A 21,141-nucleotide genomic window follows, 5' to 3' on the forward strand; every position below is an offset into this window, starting at 1 on the left:
GGGACATGACAGGGGAAGGCCCCCTACATGCAGGACTTCTGTGATACCAGGTTGGCCACTGCGGGAAATATGATCCTGGGTTAGTCATACCATTGATCCAGCTAGGCTGCTCTTATGGGATACTCCACATTTTAGACTCCCAAAGAAGAATATATTGGATTTATACCCCACGCTTCACTACTGCTTCAGAGCAGCTTACAATCTCCTTTCCCTTCTCTTCCCCGCAACAGACATCCTGTGAGATAGGTGGGACTGAGAGAGCTCTGATAGAAACTGCTCTTGAGCAGAACAGCCTCTGACAGAGTTATGATTGATCCAAGGTCACTCCAGCAGTTGCATGTGGAGAAGTGGAATCAAACCCCGTTCTCCCAAATAAGAGTCCACACATTTAACCATTACACCAAACTGGCTCTATACTGCACCAAACCAAGTAGAATTTAATGCAAGCACAACTGCTGTCAGCTTTTCCATTTTGTCATTTAAAGATCTTGTTTGGGTACTCTTGCATTTAAGAACTTGGAATATTAATGAAAGACAAAAAGGTATAAAATATAATAGTTTCAAGGCAGGGTTTTTGCAACCTATCCCAGTTTTGATTTTATAGAACCAAATAGGTTGACAGAAAAGTGGTATTTAAGTCTGTGTTTGTCAGAAGTGGTGAAGTCATACCCCACATCTGCGGTTTGGACTAGAAACCTGACTTAAAACCATGAATGCCAAATGGCAATGAGCAAATAATGATTTTTCAGTTAATTCCAAAACAACAGATTCTATGCATGTATATCATAAAGTATCAGACTCAAGTATGGGTGGTTTAAGAACTCTGCTTGCAAGTTCGGCAGCCTCACTCCCTGGATGTTGAAAGTTTTTGTCAGAGTTTGAAGACCTTACTGTACTGTCTGGAAGGGTCAGTGGTAAAGCATCCATTTGGCATGCAGAAGGTCCCAGGTTCAATCCCTGGCATCTCCAGTTAAAAGGACAGATAGGAGATAACGTGAAAGACCTCTGTCTAAAACTTTGGAATGCTACCGCCAGTCTGAGTAGACAATATTGACCTCGAGAGGCCAAGGGTCTGATTGAGAATAAGGAAGCTTCATGTATAAGTGCTATAGTGCCTGGTTGGCTTCAGAGAGGTAGAAACAGGATGTCAGCTGTGACCAGGAAGCAGATCCCCCATCCTGGAGATTTGGGGGAGGTTTCTTTTGCTTTCCATGTATCACTGCTTTTCATTCATTCATTCATTCATTCATTCATTCATTCATTCATTCATTCATTCATTCATTCATTCATGTACATTGTTTTTCCCTTTCTTCCCTTTTCCTAAAGAATATTTTGGCACCAAATTTTCAAGAATGTTCCTTATGCTTCTGGGGCTACTTACAGGACTACCAGCTGAAAGTTACAACAGGCCTTCTTGGCCCATGATTTTAAGCCATGGCTAACAAAGGAACAGGAATGCTGTGATAATTGTGGTTTCATCTTCAAAACCAAGGACAGTAGAGGTAAACAGTAAACACATTTTCTAACAAGGCCCCATTAAGGTTAGCATTTTGAGAAGACCATTGTGTTTCTGCAAGGAATTTATTTCTGTGCCTGTCTCCAGCTGCTCAAAATGCACCTCTAAAGCATCCATGAGCAGAAACCAGGGAAGGATTCTAGTGAGCCAAGTTCAATCTTCCTGTCACCTGCTCCAAAAATTTTCCAGAGAAGCAAGCCTATAATTTTAATTCAGAAAGAAACATACCTCAGCTCTCAAATTTGGGAACTTTTACCAAGGCATGTGGATTTACAGCTATGGAACTGAGGCAATGGGATAAAGTTGTAGAAATCTGAGAACCTTCACAAAGTTCTGACACATGTTAATAAGCCTTATTCATGATCCATGGAATAAAATCTGCTTTGTATTTGTTGTTTAACTAGGGTGTGGAATATGGACAGGCTATATATATTGGAAGGGAAATAGCTATCCCAATAGAACAAGCCCTCTGCAGCAGGGTTCTTTCTGCTTCCATATGTCAAATTACTTTGAAGGATGCATTAGAAGCTTGAGAAGAAAGCATTCCACTACAACAGATTCACACCACTCTGGTAAAAGCCATTATTTCTTTATTCTATGGTAAATTTTGACATAAAGTATGGTAGAGATAGGTTTTAGGCATAAGCACTCTCAGATTATTGTACCATAGAACAGGGGTGTCCAGACTTGCTTAACGTACGAGCCACATAGAATAAACATCAAGTGTTTAAGAGATGCAATACATGAATGTCAGATGTCCGAGAGCTAGATGACATGAAGGCAGGCAGGCAGGCAGGCAAATAGATGGGGGGAGGGGGAGGAAGAGAGAGGTAGAAAGAAAGCAGCTTTAACTTTGAATGCATTCTCCAAGCTGCTGACAGGGTGGAGGGGGCTTTGAGAGCCACACAATATGTGTGAAAGAGCCACATGTCAGTCCCAAGCTGCAGTCTGTCCACCCCGATCTAGGAATTCTTGCACATGGTTTGTGAAACTAGACAAAATGTTTCTACAGTGATTTTTAGAAGAACACTTGCTCCCATTCAGCAGTCTCTTAACCATGTATACATCTTCCTCTCCTCATTTAAACAAAGGAGATCTATCTGCATGCACTTTCTTTTGAATGGAGGGAGGCTTCCCACCGTGGTGTATGGAAGAGATCCATGTGTACAAATAAGCAGCAAATGCTAGAGGGATAAAATTTGAACTAGGCAGCTCAGTTCACTCAGGAGACACAGCAGGGGCACTGTGATTGCGGCAGAGGGAAGGCACTGCTGCAGAAACACACATTTCCTTCCCCTCTAATACCACTTCAGTTTATTTGGGATGATGTTACACAGGTTGGAGCTGGGGAAGTCCTTTTTTTTTTTAATGCAATAACAACATGTTACTCCTGGTCGCCCTTTCCCTGACTCACCTTTTCTTTCCTTCCCAAATGTCTGCTTTATGTTATCACCCAGATGTACTCAGAAACATGGGAGCCTTGTCCAGCATATGCCAAAGCTGTTTTTGGTTTTATTTGTACACAAAACATTCTCTCTAATCTCTAATAAGTTCTTCTCTGGTTTCCCTTCATTATGTCTCCATTGCCCAGGACAATAAATTAGGCTTTGTGTAAGTGATTCTAGTGGTGTAGGGAGGTGGTTTAGGGTAGGCAGTATTCTAGTTAAGTGGATGTGGGTTAACAAATTTATGAGGACTTTTTTTTAGTAACAGGAACTCCTTTGCATATTAGGCCCCACATCCCTGATGTAGCCAATCCTCCTGGAGCTTACAGGGCTCTTAGTATGGGGTCCACTGTAAGCTCCAGGAGGCTTGGCTACATCAGGGTGTGTGTTGCCTAATATGCAAAGGAGTTACCGTTAAACATAAGTACACACATCCTTCAGTCTAATGGAATTAGCAGAAGCTATGCAAGAAGTAATATGGGGCTGCAGGAAAAGATACAGAGAACAACAAACTAATGACTCTTAAGTATTGTAACATGGTATTATATGGCCAAGTTTGTTGCTCAGGTCCCACAGTTCCCTTCTGATAAGTGAGGAACCTCTTTAGTGGAGCAAAGTTCTGCACCTGGGGGAAGGGGGCCATAGGATCTGGGCCAATGAAGTTTCAGTTGTAAAAAAATATATGTCAATGACTCCTGCCTTCTCAAGAACAACAGCGCAGCTGCTACCAGATCAACCCTGGCAGGTTAAGATACAGCTTCAGCCCAGTTCATTCTACTTCATTACAAAAGTCATGACTTTATCTGCTGCAAAAATTATCTATATAATCTATATCTACAAACTCTTTGCAGGGGTTCCAGATCCTACATGGAATGCTGTGATCTTCTCTTCCCCCACCATGAGCCTTCCTCTTAAACAATCATGAACTGACACACGTAAGTCAACTTGTCTCGGCACCTCTTGTCAAACCACTTGCCAATGGCAACCCCTGATAAGGCCGCACAGTTTTCCAGCTTCCCGCCGTCAGGCTGGGTGGTGATCTCAGTCTCCCAGTTCTTGTAGGCAATGCTGTTGCCCGTCATGTCCACCCATCTGCCTTCAATGGCCATGTCATTAACACCCAGCCAGATGTCCATTTCGGACCCAATGCTCTTCCTCATGTACTCGTAGAGGGCATCGTTTTCATCTCCTGTCTGCGGGGTACTGAGGGTGCCACCTTGAGAGATGCAGTCTTCACTGGCCTCATGGTAGGTCTTTGCATCGGGGAAAAGCAGGAAGCACTTTAGATTGACCTTAGTGCCTTTCAGACAAACTAACAAGAGGTGGGGAAAGAAGGGCAAAAGTTATAATTAGCAAAGGAAAAATGTGTGGCTGGACACTGAGGATCTACAAATCAATATCCAATTTATTCCAATGTGTCAATTATAGATTTCCAATCAATACTGGCCCTGTGAAATGTACCTACTCAGTTGCCCTCCATTGCCATTAAACTGGTCAAACCATGTTCAAGTCATAGGTGCAATTAGACAACACACAAATTAAACCCATGTGTTTAAAAGGGTAGAGGTCTGTTTAGGATGGCACTCTAAAAGAGAAGCAGTGGAAAAGAAGCCAAGCATGCATTTCAGATTTGCAGCTGAGACTAGAGTTCTTTTTCTTTTTTTTAAATTGCAATTTCGACAGTTGCTTTTTATGGCGAAACAATATGCAACTGTTCCTCAGTTGCTGCAAAGAACTGGGCATCTTTTCCTAAAGAGAGTGTTTCTGGTGCAGGAAACAAAATAGTCATTGTATTTTTCCTTGTAATGTGCATTTTGTCCCATGCTAGCCTTCTATTACACTAATGAGAGACGTATAACTGTTAGTGGTAGAATGATCTCCCACTGTACTAGTCAAGCATAAGAACTCTTTTGCTTTAAATAATTGGTGAACAATTTTGCCCTCTGGCAGTAATGTCCTTGCCATTTCTTTGAAATGTTCTTCCTTCTTTAATTGTTTAAAAGGTGTGCAAGTCTGCTATCCAGCAAAGCAGTACACATAAAAAGAACCCCTTGTCGCCAAGATGTATCTCCCAGTACAAGAAGGGACTTAGAGGAAGAGAATGTGGTTTGGTTGTCCTTTGTAGAATTGTGTGGTTAAGCCCTTCATACCTGTGTGCGCTGCAGGTCATGGTCTATCTGTACCTCATTTTATTCTTACAACTATGGTGCTATGGATTAGGCTGAGAAGTAGTGAGTTGCCTAGAGCTTCATGGTTGAGAATAGGTCTGAATGGATTCAGTTGACAGGCAGTATATTTATTACAGCATGGTGGGAAGAGGTGCACCAGTCCCCCACCCTGTACCTTTCCCCAAGATGAAATTACATGGGGTGTGTGTTTGTAATTTCACTTTTTTTTTGCAGTTCAATAAAGAAGTATTTCACTCATTCCAAAAGTGAAAAATGTTTCAGAGTTTTTCCAGTGCTCTTCCAGACTTCCCATTTTTTGCATCTGAGTCTTAAAAAGGCACCACCACCCCTCCACAGATTTTTCTTGTGTTCACTTCTCTAGATGACAGCGTGAGACCTACGGAACTGCAGGTATGTGACAGGAAGTCACATGACAGGAGAAGAAAATAGAGTCTCTGCCTTTGTTAAAAAGGAATTCTCTCCACTGCTGAGTAGACTATTCTGCTCCTCTCAGCATGCATGGAACTATGGGGTGGGATTGATATCATGCTGAAGGTATGATGTCACTTCCAGCAAATATCCAAAAGTGATGTCATGTAGTTGATGTGACACTGGTGTGATGTCCTGGGATTTGTCAAAACTCTGTTAAAACTGAATCCTAGAGTCTCACATCAATGACATAAGACCACTTCTTGGTTGTCATGAGGCTCATCCTTATTCCCTGTGTTAATTAAGCTCCAAAGTAAGTAGCATTTCCAATCTCTGGGTGTCCCCCCTTCAGTTGCTACTGCAGAGACTCTCTGGTTTGACATCACTCCATGCTTTTTTGCTGTTTTCCCCTCCATTGGAAATAATGGAGGATAGGGGCACCCTATTTGGGGGCCCATAGAATTGGACCACCTGGCCCAATGTTTTTGAAGCTTAGGGGGAGGATCTTTTGAGTAGAGGCACTGGAAGCTACACTCAAAATTTGGTGCTTCTACCTCAAAAGACAGCCCCCCCCCAGATTTATTCCCTATTATAGACTATGGGGATCATTGACTATAGTGGTCCCCACAGTCTGTGATGGAGCCAAAGGCATTTAAAGATGTTGTGGTCCTTTTAAATGGATTAATGAAGCTGCAACTTCACCTGGAATGGCACTTAAAGAAAGTGTACACTCTTTAAATGCCATTTAACTGCATCTATCCTGTTTTCCCAGATAACCCAATTTTTTTTGGGGGGGGGGGTTATCTGAGATTGGCAATGCTCAGTAGCCAAAAATATAATCCCTTCTATATCTGGCTGAAAAAAAAATAGCCAATAAATACTGATAATGCATTTTCTGGCTATTTTAAAAGCTCTGATAGCTACCATGCAATACAAGTGCGTTGTCTATTGTTTCAAGGGCAAGCAACAGCCGAATGGGCTTCAAGTTGGCTGGTAAAGTAGGGCCCTCCACCTCTGCTTTCCCCTTGTCCTTCCTGAAGACCCCATGATGTGGATATTTGACAGAAACGATGTTGAACTGTTGATGTGATGCCACTTTTCCAATACATTTTCCCTGCTGCCTCATTAAAGGGTGGTGGGCAGCAAAGAAGCAGGCTAGGTGCTCTCTGTATACCAGCAGCCAAATCCTTTTTAAAAAGCAACAAAAAATCATGGCTTTATAGAAGCTTGCAGGTACAACCCATAGGTTCACTGATGGAGAAGGCCTCTTCAGATCAACCTGTGCTGCCAATGCTCAGCATTTTTGCTTATCTGTTTATTTATATCTTACCTTTGTTCCAAGTGGCTTACAAATCATAACCAAAAAGCATCCCAATTTAAAACCAGTGAGATAAACCTCCAAATGACTGCCCCCCCTCCCAAATTGGCTTGGTTCTATGTTGGACAAACTTCTGAAATACCATCTTTGCCCCATTTCTGCACTCTTGCCAAAACCTGAGCCAGTTCTGTGGTCCAAACATTAAGTTCTGTGGTCCAAACATACCAGTCTGAAGTGCCTGTTTTTCTTTGAGAAGAGTCACCTCCTGGGAGAGGATGTCTAGCTGCTCCTTCAGCTCTTCAATCATTTTGAGGGTCACCACATCTGTGGCAGAAGCAAAGCAATAAATGAGAATGTCTATTTCGGAAAAGCAATCAAAATTATGAGTGGCATCATAACTCCCTTCCCCTCCCTGGTTCAACACCTGATAACAATGAACCAAAATTGGGAATCAAAAAGGAAACAGGCAGGTTCTGTGTTCATGATGTAGGATAAGAAGGTTGATCTCTGTATTGTGAGAAGCAACACCTGCTGCTGGAGCATGTCATCTCTTCAGAGTTGAAAAACTGGCAATCCCAACTTTATTTTTTGTTACTCTCTCTCCAATCTGTTCCCCTGCCCCTTGCCTCTTAGCACAAGTTCTTAGGCTCTATCACCACCTCTCTTTTAGATTCAGGATGGAACACTATAGTATTCTTTGGTCTTGTACAATGATGTAATTTGAATAATACTCCGTAATGCACAGGACTCAGGGACGGAGCACCTCAGATATTCTTCCTGCAATGTTATTATTTAAATCTTGTCATATGTTCCTGGTTTTGGTTGCTTTGCCACAGCAAGCTGCTTTCAAGCTTTTATGCAGCTGCACTGGACTGCAAACTTCATTCAAACCTCCAATAGTTACAAGGGCCATGTTAGGGCTCTTTCACACTGTAATGTACTGAGGCTGGAGACGTTCAGATGGCAACATGCTTTATTAGCGAGTACATCACAAAGACAGCATGGCGGGTCCGGGTCCCCTGTTATATACATTTCCCGGAACAACCTTCTTCCTGGTCAGGTCCAATCCTGGCCAGTTAAACTTCCTGCCACTGATCGTCATAGGCAGGCTGCGTTCGTGCCTTCCAGGCACCGCCCACAGGTGTGCTGTGCTGTACTTCCCGGGATGAACGCCAGACACAACACACACACCTTAATCTCACAGAGGGAGTGGGTGTAATGGTTGCTGGGTTGAACTACGATTGGGGGAAAACCCTGTTCCACCATAAAACATGTGTTGGAAATTGGTGCTATTGTTGCATCATAACCCAACATTAGCAGCTCTATAGACAAAACAATCAATTTGCTAGTGTTGCCAACATCCAGGTAATGGCTTGAGATCTCCCGCTATTAGAACTGGTGATCTGGGTAATAGGTATCAGTTCACATGGAGAAAATGGCTGCTTTGGAATATATACTCTATGGTAGTATACCTCATTTAAATTCCTCCCATCTCCAAATACAACACTCTTCAGGCTCTACCCCCCCCCCCCAAAAAAAAAAATCTCCAGGTATTTCTCAATCTGGAACTGGCAACCCTTCCATCTGCAAATGATTGACACTGTGCAATGTTAGCATAATATCCACTGGTGTGTGGATACTGAGTGTGCTGATTTCGCCTCCCCCCCCTCAGGACCACCCCACCCTTTTGTAAGCATGGCTAAGTAATGCTTCACTGATTGTCTGCCAGTTCGCTTCAGCTTGAAAATCACCTTTTCAGTAGGTTAACAAAGCAAAGGTTGAAACAAGTTAAGTGGTTGTTAATACAAGCCAGGTGACCATGTAAACCTGTGCAGTGCAGGGGTTGGAATGCCAGATTAGGATCTGTGAGACTCAGGTTCAGACCCCACTCTGCCATGGAAGCTTGCTCAGGTGATCTTGGGTCAGTCCTGTGCATTCAGCCTACAGATGCCAGTTCCCCTGGTAGGGCCAAGGGTCACCCACTGCCAGGCCCCACTTCTTCACCACCAATCAACTGGCCAGCAGGGGGAACTTACCACCCCCCAAGGAAGGAACACCAGGTATTTCAGCAATGTGCCCACGTGACTTCAACATAATCCAGAAGTGAGGTAGGCACGTTAGGGGCATCAGGGTGACACTCTGGATTTTGAACAAAAACTCTATGATAGAAGCTAATTCTACCATAAAGTTTTTGCCCAAAACCAGGAGTATCACCTCTGACATGCCTATGTCACTTCCAGGTCATGTTGAAATCACCTGGGCATGTTGCTGAAATGTGGGATAAACTCTTGGTAAATTCGCCCCTATCCCCTGCTGGCTGCTCAGACAAATGTGGCAACTCTGATTCAGCCTAATCTACTTTACAGAGTTGTGAGGATAAAATGGAGGAGGGGAAAATGATTAATTTGGGTCCTCATTGGAGATAAAGGTAGGGTATAAATGAAGTAAAAAGATAAACAAGTGTGTCATGGGTGTTGGGGACCCTTCAGAGGAAGTTGAGTCTGATGAGGAAACTGTGCCCCTGCCACCTGCACCAGTGCCCCTGCCTCCTGCTGGAGAAGATCCCAGCCCCCCTGCCTCGCCCTCTCGGGTGGCTCGTGTGCGTGACCGCCTCCGGCAGGACCTCAGGGATCGGAGGAGGGCGGCACGCTCACAAGCAAGACGCTCCCTGAGCCCTGAGTTCTGAGAGGATTCTGGCCCTTCTAAGAGCAAGGATGCTTGAGTGGTAACAGGATCCTGGCTGCCTCCCTGAGCCAGCAATTAGCCCAAACGGGCAACAGCCAGCAGAGGGCTATATAGCTGTGGGCTTTGGGAGGAAGCTTTGTGGAAGCAACTAGTCATCTCCCTGACATTCTAGCATCCACTCCGGCTTGACTTTGGTTCCTGACTCCCTGACTTTGGCTTTGGACTTCTGGACTCCCTGACCTCGGCTTCTGGACCTCAGACCTGCGATACTTCTACAGTGACTCGGATTTGGCGCCTCGGACCCTCCTGCTTACTGGCTACAGACCTCGGACTGCCTCTGGACTTTGCCTGACCCGGCCCCAGCCGTGACAGATTGCTTCCACCCGACAAACACCCACTCCACAGGATGGATGCTGAAGCAAGTGAAACCACAGAACAACTGGCTGCGCTCCAAACCCAGGTACAGCAGCTAACACAGGCAGTAGTGCACTTGCAGCAACAACCTGCGGCCAGTGCTCCAGCCAAGTGCCCAGTTCCCCCACCTGACAGATTTGGGGGTGCCGTGGAAGAATTTCCTGCCTTCCTAGCACAGTGTCGGCTGTACTTTGAACTGAGAGCACGGGACTTCCTCAATGACAAAACCAAGGTGTGTTTCGTCATCAGTCTGTTAAAGGGGCAGGCGGCCAAATGGGCCACACCCTTACTGGTCGCGTCCTCTCCCCTACTGACTGATTACCAGGGGTTTGAGGCCCACCTGTCTGCTGCTTTCTCAAACCCAGTCCAAGCAGCCACAGCCAACCAGAAGATCAGGGCACTGAAACAAGGCAACTCCTCGGTGGCTCAATATGCCACTGAATTCAAGCTCCTGACCCAGGACTTGGCGTGGAATGAGGCTGCCCAGATGGACCAGTTTACTGAGGGGTTGGCAGAGGAGGTCCTGGATGAACTGGCCAGGGTGGAGCAGCCACCCACGCTCCAAGAACTTATCACCCTCTGCCTCCGCATCGATGGCCGCCTGGAAAGTCGCCGCCAAGCCAAGACCAGAGGGCGCCAGCTCCCTGCGCCGTGCTACCTGGCTCCTCGCCCGTCCCCAGCTAGTACCAGCACCAAGGATGAGCCTATGCAGCTTGGAGCTGCTCGACCCCGCCTGACCCCAGAGGAAAAGACCAGACGCCGCACGCAGAATCTGTGCCTCTACTGCGGCACGGCAGGCCACTATGCCTCTGGCTGCCCTGCTAAGCATCGGATACCTGGACCTTCACTGCCACCGCCGCCAAAAGGGCAGCCCCAGGCGTAAGTGGACCCCCCAGCCTGGGGCGACTAGCTGGGTCCTCCGAACAGCGGGCTGATACCCCAGGGCCATTCCTGCTACCAGTCAAACTCCGTCTGCCTGACGAACGCTGGCTGTTCGTGTATGCCATGCTGGACTCGGGAGCGGCCCACTGTTTTATAGATGCCGCCTTTGTGAAGCAGCACCAGATCCCTGTGCAGACAAAAGGGATTCCGTCGCTGGTGGAGGCTATTGACGGGCGCCTCCTCCGTTCTGGCCCCGTCACCCAGGAGACCTGTCCCATCACCTTCCACGTCCAGCAGCACCAAGAACAGCTGCGGTTTGATGTCGCCCGCATGCCTCGCTTCCCGCTGATTCTAGGCCTTTCCTGGCTGAAGCTGCACAACCCCATCGTGGACTGGGCCCAGCAGGAACTACGCTTCCGAGACCCATGCCCCCATCTGACTCCTCCCACCACTCTAGCAGCTGGCATCCCGAGTGGTGGTCCTCAGCTCCCTCAGAAGTATGTGGACTTTGCTGATGTCTTCGAAGAGACAGGAGCTGATCAGCTTCCCCCTCACCGGCCCTACGACTGTGCCATTGATTTGGTACCTGGGGCACCACTCCCGGTGGGGCGTCTGTACCCAATGTCGGAGCCGGAGTTGGCAGCTCTGCGAGACTTCCTGGACAAGAACCTGAAACGCGGATTCATCCGACCCTCAACCTCTCCCCTATCTGCTCCAGTGCTCTTCGTGAAGAAGAAAAGTGGGGAGCTCCGGCTGTGCAATGACTACCGGGCCCTGAACAAGATCACCATCCGCGACCGGTACCCTCTACCACTGATCCCTGAACTCTTGGATTGCCTAAAGGGGGCCCAAATCTACACCAAGCTGGACCTCCGTGGAGCGTACAATTTGGTGCCCATACGGCCCGGAGACGAATGGAAGACCGCGTTTGGGACCCGATACGGGCAGTACGAGCACCTGGTAATGCCCTTCGGACTGACCAATGCCCCCGCTGTCTTCCAGAGGTTCATGAATGATGTATTCCGGGACCTGCTCGACCGCTTCGCGATCATATACCTGGATGACATCCTAATTTACTCCCGCAATCCTGCCCAGCACGCCGAGCACGTCCGCCAGGTCCTGCAGCGCCTACGAGCCCATGGTCTCTACGCCAAGCTGGAGAAGTGCGACTTCGACCTGCGCTCCGTCGAGTTCCTTGGGCACATCGTGTCACCGCAGGGGATCCTCATGGACCCGAAAAAAGTAGAAGCGGTCCTGACCTGGCAGGCTCCTCAGAATCGCAAAGACCTGCAGCGGTTCCTCGGTTTTGCCAACTACTATCGGCAATTCATCCCGGCCTACGCATCCCTGACCACACCCCTGACTCAACTACTCCGCCCCAAAGAACCCTTCCACTGGTCCCCAGAGGCCGATAACGCCTTCTCCACCCTGAAGACTCGCTTTGCCACTGGGCCACTCCTGAGATACCCCGACCCCCAGCTTCCCTTTACGGTGGAAGCTGATGCCTCCAACGTGGCCCTGGGAGCAGTGCTGTCCCAGCGCGAGGAGCCGTCCCAGCCACTACAGCCCTGCGCCTATTACTCGCGGCAGCTCACTGCTGCAGAGAGGAACTATACCATCTGGGAGAGGGAGTTGCTCGCGATCAAGGCGGCGTTTGAGGTTTGGCGACATTACCTCGAAGGGGCTCGCCACCCTGTTCAAGTGCTCACCGATCACCGGAACTTGGAACACCTCCAGACCACCCGCCGTCTCAACCAGCGCCAGATCCGGTGGTCCCTATTCTTCTCTCGCTTCGACTTCCGGATCTCCTACATCCCCCATACCCAGAACCGGAAAGCAGACGCGCTCTCCCGGAAACCGGAATACGCCCCTGCCTCAACTGAGACCGCGCCCGCTGCTCCAATCCTGCCGCCCTCAGTATTTGCAGCCACCTCCACTTCACCAGCACTCGTGGAGGACATTCGGGCTAGCCAGGCCAATGATCCCTGGGTCCAGCAACACCTCCAGGCTCTCCAAGATGACCCAACAGGGGAGTTCACGACTCGAGGCGGCCTCTTGCTACACCGCGAACGCCTCTATGTGCCGCCCGGGCCCTTGCGGGCAGAAGTGCTACGCCTGACCCACGACTCGTTACCCTCCGGGCACTTTGGACAGCATAAGACCACCCACTTGCTGACGCGAGAATTCTGGTGGCCACGAGTTCGCGCTGATGTTGCCCGCTATGTCAGCTCCTGTGACGTCTGCCGACGGGCCAAAGACATCCCAGCCAAACCCTCAGGGTTGCTGCAGCCCTTGCCCACATCTTCAGGACCCTGGGATACCATCTCGATGGACTTCATCACGGAACTTCCACGCTCCAAGGGTCAGACTTGTATCTGGGTGGTCGTCGACCTATTTACCAAGATGGCCCACTTTGTTCCGTGCCCGAAACTCCCCACAGCTCAGGAGACGGCCCAGCTTTACCTGCAACACATCTTTCGTCTGCATGGACTCCCAGCCCATCTGATCTCCGATCGGGGCCCTCAGTTCTCCTCTCGGTTCTGGCAAGCCCTCCATTCCAGCCTGGGTACTCGAGTGCACCTGTCCTCGGCCTACCACCCACAGACAGATGGCCAGACAGAGCGCACCAATGCCACGCTAGAGCAATATCTCCGCTGTTACACCTGTTACCAGCAGGATGACTGGACCACTCTATTGCCCCTAGCGGAGTTTGCATACAACAACGCGGTCCATTCATCCACCCAAATGACCCCGTTTGCTGCAACCTACGGGTACCACCCTCGGTTCTTCCCAGCGATCCTACCACCCACGAATGTCCCCGCCGTAGATGCCTACCTGCAAGAACTCCGTGCCAGCCAAGACTTGCTCCGAGAGCAGCTACAGCAAGCCAAGGAGGCATATAAACGGGCTGCGGACCGAAAGAGGCAAGAAGGCCCTCCAGTGCAGCCGGGGGATCAGGTGTGGCTCTCAACTCGCTACCTGCGCCGGCCTGGTCGGTCTCACAAGCTGGATGCACGGTTCATTGGACCCTACCCCGTCGTTGAACAAATAAACCCCGTCGCCTTCAGGCTCCAGTTGCCACCCCACCTCCGCATTCACCCCGTGTTTCATCGCTCCCTCCTTGTTCCGGCTGCACCCCCTGACCCAGCTCGGACTCCTTCCCCACCGCCGCCACCACCAGTGTTGGTGGATGACGAGGAAGAATATGAGGTGCGCCAGATCCTGGACTCCCGGTACCATCGTGGAGGCCTCCAGTACCTGGTGGACTGGGAGGGATACGGCCCAGAAGACCGGTCTTGGGAGCCCGAGGACAATCTTCATGCCCCGGACTTGGTGCACCAGTTCCACAACGACCACCCCGACCTTCCAGGTCCTTCGACGGAGGGGGGCCCTGGGGGGGGGATAGTGTCATGGGTGTTGGGGACCCTTCAGAGGAAGTTGAGTCTGATGAGGAAACTGTGCCCCTGCCACCTGCACCAGTGCCCCTGCCTCCTGCTGGAGAAGATCCCAGCCCCCCTGCCTCGCCCTCTCGGGTGGCTCGTGTGCGTGACCGCCTCCGGCAGGACCTCAGGGATCGGAGGAGGGCGGCACGCTCACAAGCAAGACGCTCCCTGAGCCCTGAGTTCTGAGAGGATTCTGGCCCTTCTAAGAGCAAGGATGCTTGAGTGGTAACAGGATCCTGGCTGCCTCCCTGAGCCAGCAATTAGCCCAAACGGGCAACAGCCAGCAGAGGGCTATATAGCTGTGGGCTTTGGGAGGAAGCTTTGTGGAAGCAACTAGTCATCTCCCTGACATTCTAGCATCCACTCCGGCTTGACTTTGGTTCCTGACTCCCTGACTTTGGCTTTGGACTTCTGGACTCCCTGACCTCGGCTTCTGGACCTCAGACCTGCGATACTTCTACAGTGACTCGGATTTGGCGCCTCGGACCCTCCTGCTTACTGGCTACAGACCTCGGACTGCCTCTGGACTTTGCCTGACCCGGCCCCAGCCGTGACAAAGTGCTGGGAAGAATGATACTCTGGAACCCTCTCTCATAGGAAGAAGGATAAATTACTTCAGAGCATTAAACAGTCTGTTTTCAAAGCTATTTAGAAATGGAATCCCAGCATACTTAAATTTGGCCCCCTTAATTCTATGTCATTCATGGCTGCTGACTTGTGGTCGTTTCCAAATGCCATTCCTTTCTCCTGGATCTTTCAATTTTTGTGGATGATGATACTTAAATAATTGTCCCCATAAGATACAAACTGTGAGAATTAAAATAGATGTTTTCTTTTTTGAAAAGCAAAACAAAGCACAAGGAGGAGGTGTTTTAATGGCTCATTTAGTCATTATTCCATTAACAGAATGGTTTCCACATTAGTCATTACGTTGGCTCCTCTAATCAAAGCATATTCTAGGAAACATCTAATTCCTAGTGCTCTCTTCAAATGAAATACATTCATGACAATATTTATCCCTGTTTGATATTAGCCTGTGCTCTACTTTTCTCCAGGATCTGTAGCTCTGCCAATTATAACTTAGGGTGAGGTTAGTTTACTCAGTCACTGCTGACAGGAATTTTCTCTATGCCATCTCCGCTTTGCCTAATTTATAGTTAAGGTGTTGCAGCAGGGTAAAACTGCCTTAATTTCTCTCATTCTTTTCCACGCATTTCTCATTCATTTCTGTCTCCTTTCACCTAATTCTTCTGTGTCCCCCCCTCCTTTATTTTCACTTCTTGTCTCCAGACCTTTTCATCCCTATCTTGCTTGGTGACAGAACATATTTAAGGGTAATATAGTAGTGAGCTTTTGTTAATATTATGCTGGGTACTCTGTACATTGCACTGGTTCTGTTGGAGTGCAAAAATGCCTTACCCTTCAGTTTCTACTGGAGGCTCTGGTTTTTATTTCATGATTATTCTGGAAAACAATTTTGTTGTATAGAGGAGGGGCCCTGACCTGGATAGATCTCAGAAGCTAACCAGGGCTGACACGGAGGCAGGCAATGGCAAACCACCTCACAATGTCTCTTGCCTTGAAAACCCTAAGGGGTTGTCATAAGCCAGCTGTGACTTGGTGGCAAATATCTTTTTTTTTGGGGGGGGGGGGGCGGGGAATGTGTTAAAAATGATCTACACCAGGTGCCAAATAGACTAGGTATGCCACTGTGCCTCCTAACAAGCTTCTGCATCCTTCTGAGGGTGTTTTAAAATCTAATATCTTAATTTAGATGTATTTTCCAAATGCTGAACTGACTGATGATTCATCTCTTTCCCATTAATCTGCACCACACGTTTTGGCTTCTATCAGCAAATATATAATTAGCTCTGTCTATATAATTAACAATATTTGTCAGATAATATTAAGAATGACCTTATGATCAGGATATATTGAATATTTAGATATTTAATTAAACTAACAACTTTAGCCCAAAATAGGTGAATATCAAGACATAAGATCTGCATGTCCAGAGAGACACCTCCAACCGACCTCAAGAACTAAGAAACCATTATAACCTATCCTTATTATATATTTCCCCTCAGATAAAGTAAATTAATTTATATTGTGTTCATCCCGCTGGTTCTTAGTCAAATGACTCTCAAAGCACTTTGCAATAAAAACACATCCAATTAAAATAACTTGCTAACAGTCTAACATCGAATATAACAGTGGGTTGGATTCCATGAGTACATTCCACCAGCAGTGAAGTCCTCTGCTAGTGGAGCTCATCTGGTTTTACCAACCTCTAGGTGGTAGGTGGAGATCTCCCACTATTAGATCCCCAGGTGACAGAGACCAGTTTACATGGAGAAAAATGGCTGCTTTGGACGGTGCGGACTATGGCATTATATCCCATTGAAGTCCCTCCTTTCCTCAAACCCCACCCTCCTCAGGCAACTCCCCCACATTCTCAAGGTATTTCCCAACTCAGAGCTGGCAACCTTAAACAGACTTCTTTAAAAACTCCTTTTGCCTTTGCAAGGATTAGCATCAGTCATCGCACCACCGTGGGACTTTGAAAAGTCACATTAAATATGCCAATCCAAAGGGGGACATTCATCTGACAAAGGCAGAGCTGACAACTAATACAAAATAAACAATCAAATCAACCAATAGAAGAAACAGAATAGCCTGTTGCCTAAACCTATCACATCCTTCTCTTACCTTTCCTCCTAGGAGCTCAGGCTTCTTCCAGTGTAGGAGCACAGACTCTAATATGGGAGAACCAGGTTTGATTCCCAGGGGTTGCCAGCCTCCAGGTGGAGCCTGGAGATCTCCCACTTTTACAACTGATCTCCAGCTGGCAGAGATCAGATCCCCTGGAGAAAATGGTTGCTTTGAAGGGTAGACTCTATGGCACTGTACCATGCTGAGGGCCCTTCCCTCTGCAAACCTTGCCCTCTCCCGGATCCATCCCCAAAGTTTCCAGGTATTTTCTAACACAGACCTGGCAACCCTAGATTCCACACTCCTCCACATGCAGCTGCTGGTGCGACCTTGGGTCTGTCACAAGTTCTCTCAAGAGCAGTTCTCGAAAAAGTTCTCTCAGCCTCACCTAACTCCCAGGGTGTCTGTTGTGGGGAAAGGAAGGGAAAGAAATTGTAAGCTCTGAGATTTCAAATAAAGGGTGGGGTATAAATCCAGTCTCTTCTTCCTATCTCCTCATTTAGTCTCACAACTTTTTAAGGTAGGCTGAGAGATCTGGCCCAAAATCCAGCTAGTTTTATTGTTCAGTCTCACCAAATTCTTTCTTTTCGCAGCTCCTGCATTCTATGTTTAACTTGAATCTTGAAGGGGATTCATCAACAGATCCAGCAACATTACATATAGAGTTTTGCTGTTAAATTGGCTAGAGCTGATACTCCATATATAGAGTTTTGCTGTTAAATTGGCTAGAGCTGATACTCCATATATATAGTTCAGGATCATGACTCTTAGTCTGCTATATATTTTTAAGCTAAGTGGATAAAATATGCCTCTAACTGCCTCCTTACCTTTGACTGTAGAGCCAATGTAGTGAATGGTGGTGAGATAATTAAACTAGGATTTGGGAAGCCTCAGCCATCACGAAGCTCAGTTGGGTTACCCTTTCAGCTTCCTCTCTCTGCCTAACCTTCCTCAGAGTTTTGCAGTGAAGGTAACTGTAATACTGTTTACCCAATTTCTCCCTAAAGCCAAACTACCCATTTCTTTTTTTTTAAAAAGGAATTTGGAATCTGTTTCAAATCAATTCCATTTTGATCAAAAGAGAAATTTTAAAAGAAGAGAGGCAGGATGTGAAGTTCTACAAAATTTCAGAATTTCATTCTGCAGATGCTCAGAGGCAGGCAATGTCTTCCTAGACCTTCTGGTCCTTCTGTTAGAGCAACCTGGTGTGTAACATCAACCCCCCCCCCCCACAAGGGCTGAAGTTGCATAGAGGATGCAGAAATTGACCAGACAACTACAAAGCGAAATAAAAGAGAAATTGTTCTTTCAAAAGAGAAAAAAGAGAATAAGAGGAATGAATAACTGTATCAAAAAAAAAGTGAAATTCAGGAAAAAAAGAAACTCCACTCTCTATAACAGTGCTAATTAAGCACTGAGGAAGGGCTGGATAAAAATGTAATAGATATCAGTTCCATACTGAGATATACTATTAGCTCAACATGCCCCATGAAAATTCCCCAGTCCATTTTTTGTCACATTATCTATCTGATGAGGTGGGTTTTGACTCATGAAAGCTCATATGTCTGTAAGGTACCACTAGATTTTTAATTTTGATGTCAAAAGACCAAATTGATCAGCAGATGAGCTAGCAGCTGGCTCTCAGACATCCATCAAACATTCCAGACCTTCCTTGAAACCAGATTAAACTTCCTAAAGTAGATTCTTCTGTTCCCACTCTTTCTGGGTCAGCTTATTTGCTCAGGCCCTCCTCCATCACACCTGGATTCAGCTCCGGCAGAGAAACCTCCTCCTCCCTCCAGCTGCCAGCCAACATCCATGAGGCCATCAGAGGAAAGAGGCAGGATACCATGCAGGGCTCCTCCACAATGCTGGAGCCTGGCCACCATTTCCCTTTGCAGTGCCTGTCTTAGACTTAAGTTCGCTTGGCATGTGTGATTAGGATTCACAGAAGCAGCTTTGGAAGCCAAGTTTTGGACAGAAAAAAAGGTAAATAAGAAAGCAGACTGTGGCCAGCCATTTCAGCAGAGAACAAACCATGCTACACCCAGGGTGGCATGAGATTCCCATAGAGCTCCCATTCAGACAAGGATTTCAGGAGGGGCAGAAAAAGCAATTCATGCTTGCAGAAAGTCCACTTCTTTACTGGTGCATAACACACACACACACTCTATTATCAACAAATATTGTTCTTAGGGAATGGTTTGAATCAAATGGGTCTATTCATTTTCAAGGTATAGCAGAGACTTGGAATGTTGAGTATTATATATAACAATGTATTCCGATTAAGGATATGTAAATTGTCAATGAATGTAAATCTCATAAAGCTGGGTTCATAAAAGAATGGGGAGATCACCCCCAGGCAGAGATTGCAAGTTCTGCCCTCCCAGGTTTCTTACCTTTCTTGTTCTCTGGCTTCTTCTTGAATTTGACATTCTGCTGGGTTGTTATCTGGGCCACACTCAAAAGGCACACAATCAGGCAGGCTGCTCGAAATACCATTCTGCTGCTACTGCTGCTCTCCAACAAGTGAGCAGAACAAAAGCCGATTTGGTCTGCCCTGGACCAGTCTTCTGAACATGGGCTTTAACCAAAAATGTCTGGCCACAAAACCATTCCAGATTCTTCCCTTGCATTCCTGTGACTGGAGGTTATTTTACAGATTGTTGGAGGAGATCCAGGATCCTGAGGAATTAGAAGAACATTGAATCTCTTCCTATAAACAGGGTGTCTGGGGGGAAGGGAGAGGCACTAGTATGTTTCTTTTGTTTCCAAGGTTTCGCTTAAACTCACATCAGACTGCCCAAAAAAAAATCACCAAGAGCAAAAGTCTCTCTTTCCAATGGATTTTAAGAGACTTGAAAATAAAGTCAGCAACATTTGGCAGTAGCAGTACTTAAGAGTTGCATAACAGATAGAAATTCAGCAGGGGCAGTGTGCTTACATTTTCATCTTGCCTTTCCTTAAGGAATTCGGGGAAAGTAGAGTTGGGAAACTGTCCCATCTCAATTGTCCTGTGCAGTAGATTAGTCTCAGAGAGAATGTATGACCTATGAGCCATGTGAGGATTTGAACCCAAAGCCCTAATCCAACATTCTAACTACTATGCCATACTGGATCTCCCTTCCCAGTATAGTTATAAATTGTAAGAGAGAGCAGTACCAATTGAAATTTCACTTGTCACACAAATCTTAAAGCACTGTCACAAAAAATGTGGCAACACTATGGCTCAATCCTGTTAGCCATTGGGATGACTATACATCTCCATATATTTGGGATGTGGCATATGTGTGGAGCTCCATGTTAGCCAGAGTTGAAACTTTACATTTCAATAAAAAGTAGCTCTACCAACAGAAAGTAGACAAGGATACATTTGCTGTTATAACTCTACAAGGAAAAGGGCTATAGGCTTACTTTTTTAAAAGACAGAAAAAGGAGTTTCACCTACATATAGTCAGCTTTTGAAGTTTACTACTGCAAGGTATAATCAAGTTCAGTTTATTTTGCTATGAAATCAGCTTAAAACTTTGCCACATGCGATACTAGGATCAAGAAGTTAATGTAAAGGGGTCGTTATAGTCCAGCCTTGTTTAAGGGTTTGTCAGCTTTCATATGCTGCATGCCCTCATACAAAATTATGTGATGTTGTGTGTTATATCTGAAGAAAGATCAGAGAGAAACAGGGAGATGTGGAACTGCTCTGATCTTCCTGGGGAGTTTACTAACACTGGTATGATGTATTGTGAACAAATGTCATTATGGTAGGAGCAGTGCAATAACACATGCTCTAACAGGAGTGTCAAACATGTGACCCAGAGGCTGAATCAGGCCCCCAAGCAACTGGCTGTCATTTGCTTCCTTCTCTCTCTCTCTCTTGCTTCTTTCTGCATCACAGCTTGCTTTGCCAAGCTTGCTCAATTGCACAGCAGAGCTACTGAGCCAAGCCTCTCATCCTTCTATTGGCTAAGGCTCTTCCCCCTCCTTGTCCCCTGGGTAAGGAGGGAAAGAACCAGAACTTTCTTTGCCCAGCTCCCTGGATTGCACAGTAGAGACACAAAGAAAGCACCTTTAAGACCAATGAGTGCTAATGTTGTAAGCATGTTTTATTTTAAACTTAAAAAAAAATCTT

The 21,141-nt window shown here is 46.8% G+C and overlaps 1 protein-coding gene across 1 annotated transcript; it reads right to left on the reverse strand.

Moving 5' to 3' along the window:
* Positions 1–2,093: 2,093 nt before the first annotated feature.
* Positions 2,094–19,690, reverse strand: CLEC3B (C-type lectin domain family 3 member B). Its single transcript, XM_060247503.1, has 3 exons — positions 19,412–19,690; positions 7,102–7,200; positions 2,094–4,273 (listed from the first exon to the last, which is right to left on the reverse strand). Exons 1-3 carry the CDS (start codon positions 19,512–19,514, stop codon positions 3,873–3,875), a joined length of 603 nt encoding a protein of 200 aa, XP_060103486.1. The 5' UTR covers positions 19,515–19,690; the 3' UTR covers positions 2,094–3,872.
* Positions 19,691–21,141: the final 1,451 nt, after the last annotated feature.

This window comes from Heteronotia binoei, chromosome 10, assembly GCF_032191835.1.
Source record: "Heteronotia binoei isolate CCM8104 ecotype False Entrance Well chromosome 10, APGP_CSIRO_Hbin_v1, whole genome shotgun sequence".
Classification (NCBI taxonomy): domain Eukaryota; kingdom Metazoa; phylum Chordata; class Lepidosauria; order Squamata; family Gekkonidae; genus Heteronotia; species Heteronotia binoei.

Coding starts and splice junctions, on each gene's coding strand:
- CLEC3B (XM_060247503.1), bottom strand. CDS start 19,514: ATGGTATTTCGAGCAGCCTGCCTGATTGTGTGCCTTTTGAGTGTGGCC. Junction 7,201..19,411: donor GAAGCCAGAGAACAAGAAAG/GTAAGAAACCTG, acceptor CTTCTGCCACAG/ATGTGGTGACCCTCAAAATG. Junction 4,274..7,101: donor AAAACAGGCACTTCAGACTG/GTATGTTTGGAC, acceptor ACCTCTTGTTAG/TTTGTCTGAAAGGCACTAAG.